This window comes from Triticum urartu, chromosome 5A, assembly GCF_056163025.1.
Source record: "Triticum urartu cultivar PI428250 chromosome 5A, HENAU_Tu73, whole genome shotgun sequence".
Classification (NCBI taxonomy): domain Eukaryota; kingdom Viridiplantae; phylum Streptophyta; class Magnoliopsida; order Poales; family Poaceae; genus Triticum; species Triticum urartu.
Genome location: NC_141877.1, coordinates 660388719 through 660393329, shown reverse-complemented (window position 1 = coordinate 660393329; position 4611 = coordinate 660388719). Strand labels below are relative to the sequence as shown.

General features: G+C 42.1%; 1 protein-coding gene across 2 annotated transcripts; it reads left to right on the top strand.

Moving 5' to 3' along the window:
• The first annotated feature begins 500 nt into the window (after nt 1–500).
• On the top strand, nt 501–2016 carry LOC125506411 (uncharacterized). 2 transcript variants are annotated; one of them, XR_007282656.2, is made up of 3 exons: nt 501–1252; nt 1447–1581; nt 1659–2016. XR_007282656.2 is itself a non-coding variant. In XM_048671228.2 (2 exons), exon 1 carries the CDS (start codon nt 662–664, stop codon nt 1211–1213), a length of 552 nt encoding a protein of 183 aa, XP_048527185.1. In that variant the 5' UTR covers nt 501–661; the 3' UTR covers nt 1214–1252; nt 1447–2015. The 2 variants fall into 2 exon arrangements, 1 of the variants encoding a protein (XP_048527185.1); XM_048671228.2 differs by having other exon boundaries at nt 1447–2015.
• Nucleotides 2017–4611: the final 2595 nt, after the last annotated feature.

The following is a 4611-nucleotide window of genomic DNA, read 5'->3' as shown; positions in this document are numbered from 1 at the left end:
TTTTAAAGATCTCGTCGCAAGAGTTTCAGCAGTGAAAACGGATCTGAATTCTGACGCACGGTTTGAAAAATATGACTTTTTAAAATTTAAAACTCCGAAATGAATATGCGTGGATTTGTTCAGTTCGGAATGTAGTAATCAGTTTAATGCTAACAGCCACATGCATTAGAAGATAACAAAAATTAACAACCACATGCATGCGAAACGGGGCCGCTCTATTCAACCAAATAGTGCGTATGCACTTTTTAGATTTTAGGTAGATTTTAAAGGTACGGCCCTGGTGTTGACTATCAACAGTCTCTCTGTAGTGAGTATCGTGTCATCACTCAGCCTACGCTTCCATAGCGCCGTCCGCTCTCCCTCCCTCCAATGTGGGATGTAATCTAATTTTTCCTGTTCTTTTATTTTTTTGGCAAATGTAGAAATATATTTTACTTTTTTCTTAACCAAAACAGTAGTAGTAGCATTCTAGTAGGGATCTATTTATACCTATCATATCGCAGGCAGCTTACTCGGCTCCCATTCGTTCTCCTCTGCTTCCCGTCCTCGATATTCCCAAATATAGAAGTGCTGCCGCTACCATTATCGGCGATCATCTCAGAGCTTGTGTTGTACAGAGCTTAGAGTGACACTGCAGCAACAGCAGTATATATATACTTGGATGGAGAACACCAAGTCATCGTGGTTCCACGCGCAGGCAGCGGCAGCGGCAGCGGACCTGACGCTAGCGTTCGGGCCGGCAGGCGGCAACGAAGGCTGGGAGGAGAACAGGGAGGCGGTAGCGCCGACAGCGCGCGTGAACGGCAAGGACGTTCGGCTGTTCCCGTGCCTCTTCTGCAACAAGACCTTCCTCAAGTCGCAGGCGCTCGGCGGCCACCAGAACGCGCACCGCAAGGACCGACTAGGCAGCTTCAGCGACCCATACATGTACGGCCCCTACGGCGAAGGCTCCTTCCGCGGAACCGCCGTTGATTCCGGCAACGGCCGGTCCATGAGCACCTCCGTCCTATCGCACGGCGGTAGCCGCGTGTCGGCGCCGGCGGGCGCTGATGCCAGGCCTGAGAGGTGGGGCAGCGGCGCTCCACGCTTTGCAGAGCACGCGCAGCTCCTTGTGGATCCAGCCGCCGGCCATGACGGCGCGGTGGAAATGCTCAGTACGAGGGCCTCCGTTGCCAGTGCCGGTGAGGAGCTCGAGCTGGAGCTTCGCCTCTAGGATTTCTGGGGCACCAGCACCATGCGTCTACTTGCACAGGTACCTGCTACAATATCAATTTCAACTCTCTACTCCCTCATAGATCTCCCTCTTTGCCGTGATTAATTATGGTAGCACGCCGTCCATTAGCGCTTGCTTTGCCGATTTCTGCAGCTAGGTGTTCCTTGAAGCGCCAACCTTAATTAATTAACGAATTACATTCCAATATTAATAACTGCCTGCTCAATTGGCAGGTTTCAATCGATGGATGTTCCGATACATATTGCGCATATCAGCGGTATTGGCGGCGAGCCTGCAGTCCGTCGTCGCATCATTTACTGGGAGGGAGAGCTCTCCATGCCTCACCGTTATTTTGTTGTTATTTTGCAGTGAGTGCTTTCTTGTTGCTCGCGTGGTTAATAGAACTTCCTGAAAGAAATTGTTAATACTGTTTCACGTATGGCAGTATCCAGAATCCGGACGACTATCGGGCATCAGTAGCGGTAATTACTAACGATTGTCGAAGGTTGATGAGTTCTTTCAGCAAGGCGATGATAGATCATTGTGTGCCTGATGTAAACGAGTGTGCTCGTACTATTGCACGTTTTAGTTTTTTGGATCAGGAATCAAGGGTGTGGCATGATAAACCCTCTGATTTCCCGATTCCGCTTATTATAAAGGATATGGTTATTAATTAAATAAAGTTGCCAAAGTTAAAAAATTAAAGGAAGTGTTAATTAATATGGAGTTTTGGACTCCAACGAGGAAATGTCGATGTATGTCATGTATATTTTGTTTATTAACACGGTATAATACCACTCCTTTGAAGTTTGAACCGTTTGCCCCTGTTTGATTTTTTGGGCGGACCGATAGTACATTCTGCCGCTAAATTCGGCAAGAGAGGAGTTGCCAATGTTGGGTTCTAGAGAAACACATGAGAAAGCAGACATGAAATACACACTAACACACATGTATGTTTTTTTGCGGGAAAAAAAACCATATATGTGTGTTAGTGTGTATTTCGTGTCTGCTTTCTCATGTGTTTCTTCTCTTTCTTATTTGAATCTTTAGAAAGATTAGAGGAGTACAATTGTGTGACCTACCTACGATTATACAGGTCTGTTAGTACATGAAAAGGAGTAACCTAGCTCTGTTTACTAGTAAGCTACATGCGCCTTGCACGTGAGAGTAAGTGCAGCCCGATATCGACATACTCTGTCCATCCACATATATAGGGCCTAATACAATTTTTTTCGAGGAACCGGCAGGATCTCTGTATTTGCATTAAGAAGAAGAAAATTGGCCACTTTATAAAGGAAACTAGTTGAAAATCGATACAACGAAACACACACCAGCCCAGGGACTGCATACCCAACGAGCCGACTTCCCTGTTGCCCGAATGACCAGAGTTGCCACCCTACCACACGACCCAGAGCCGCCACTCCGGGTTACAAACCTCAGCAACTCACACATGTCGCCCTGAGGCCGCACTCCACCCGAGTCGCCCTAAATATGTGGATGGAGGGAGTACCACATTATAATAGGCTAATATATAAAATTAAAGTACCATACCAATGAAATTTAAGAGAAGAATGGTATTTTGAAATTATTAGTCTCATCGCTCATCGCTCATCCACGGTATTTTGAAATTATTAGTACATAATATTTGATGACTACATGGTATATATTACACAAAACTCATGTGCAATTTATGGATAGCTGAGTACTGCATCTGCAAAAAGAATGGACTTTAGGAAGATGTAGCCATAGAGTAAAATAAATGTGTTACTCCCTCGGATCCAAAATAAGTGTCGTAGATTTGAACTGGGTTTAGTTCAAAACTGCAAAACTTTTTATGGATAGGAGGTAGTAGTCTGTAGTTCTTTTGAAAGAAAAAACCTTGGGAGAAGTAAAAGCATGGAAGAGTCTGTGGGGTGGCCGTTTTGGCTCTAGGGGGCACGTGCTTGATGATGAACAGTAAATTTAAAATAAATACTAAATAATTTTAAAATTATAATTTTTGTGTAGATGTTCTTGTTAGTGTAACAAGTGTTCTTGATAATTTTCATGTGAAATGGGATAACAATGCTTTGTCGGTGAAAAAACAAAAGTAAGTTAACATTTGGCGGTCGACTTGTTGTTTTCTTACGCAAGTCAAAATGCTTAAGCTTTTCCCTAAACATTTGCGGGTACTATTTGGGTGACAACGAACACATTTTTTTCAAATTTATTTGTCACTTACAGAAAAAAAATAGTGCGCAAGAGCATATGTTGCCAGGAGCCGAATTGGATTTCCGAGAGTCTGGAGCAAATTAGAAGTATATATGTTATGTGCATATTATGGAATATAAATGATAAAATAAAATGAATGTCGATTCTTTTAACAAAGAAAACGTTGAAGAATTAAAGTATGGAAGAGTTTAGAACAAAGGAGAAGTGTCTTTGTTTCGAGGTTTGTGCATATTATGATCGTGCATAAGATCAAGTATGGAATCTGTTGGGCTAGTACGTGGTAGAATCCAGCGTAGCAGGCAGAATATCCAATGGTTAACACTATTTGGATTTTCCACCTCTCAACCGTTGGACGGCTTCGTCCAACAGCCTATATAGTAGGCATGAAAGTACATGACTAGAGTCCCCAAAATCCCTTTTTCCTGACAAAGGGAAAGAACTCATGTTGTTTCGGTGTGCCCAAGCCGCAGTATGTTAGTAGGTACTCTTTATTAGTAGCGTGGTTAGAGAAATGTATGTACGTGTGTGTACAACTTAAAGCGAAGGTCGGCACACCGACAAAGTGACACGATGATGTTTTTTCAATAGGTTCAACCGCGTCCACTAGTATAAAACAGGGCTTTACCGAGACTAAGGGCCAGTATTTTTGGCAATTCTTTTAGAATTGACCCTCTCCCCAGTTTCTTCCAGAATTGTCACTTCATATTTTTTTATAATTCCTAACTAATTAGACCTTAACTAGATAGGAATTGTAAAGAAAAATGAAGTGCCAATTCTGGGAGAAGCTGGGGAGGGGGTCAATTCTGGGAGAATTGCCCAAAAGAACTGGCCCTAAAGGGCATCCTTTAGTCCTGGTTCGTGTCAACCGGGACTAAAGATTAGACCTTTAGTCCCGATTTTTTCCCATTTGTTTTCTATTTTTTGTTTCTATTTTAAATTGCTTATATATTTTAGGATATTTGATGGTTTTTAGTGATTCTTTTTGCATTAGATTCAAAATTTTGTCTAGTTTCTGTTTGTGCCATTAGTTTTCAAATTTGAATGATTTAAATATGAATTTCTTCAAATTTTCTTCAAACCCTAGATTGTGAATAATTTGATTTTAAAAATAGTTTTTAATTTAATTCTTTTTGCTCCTAGTCACATGTTAGATTGTTCTCACAGTTAGATTTATTTGGTTATTTTTA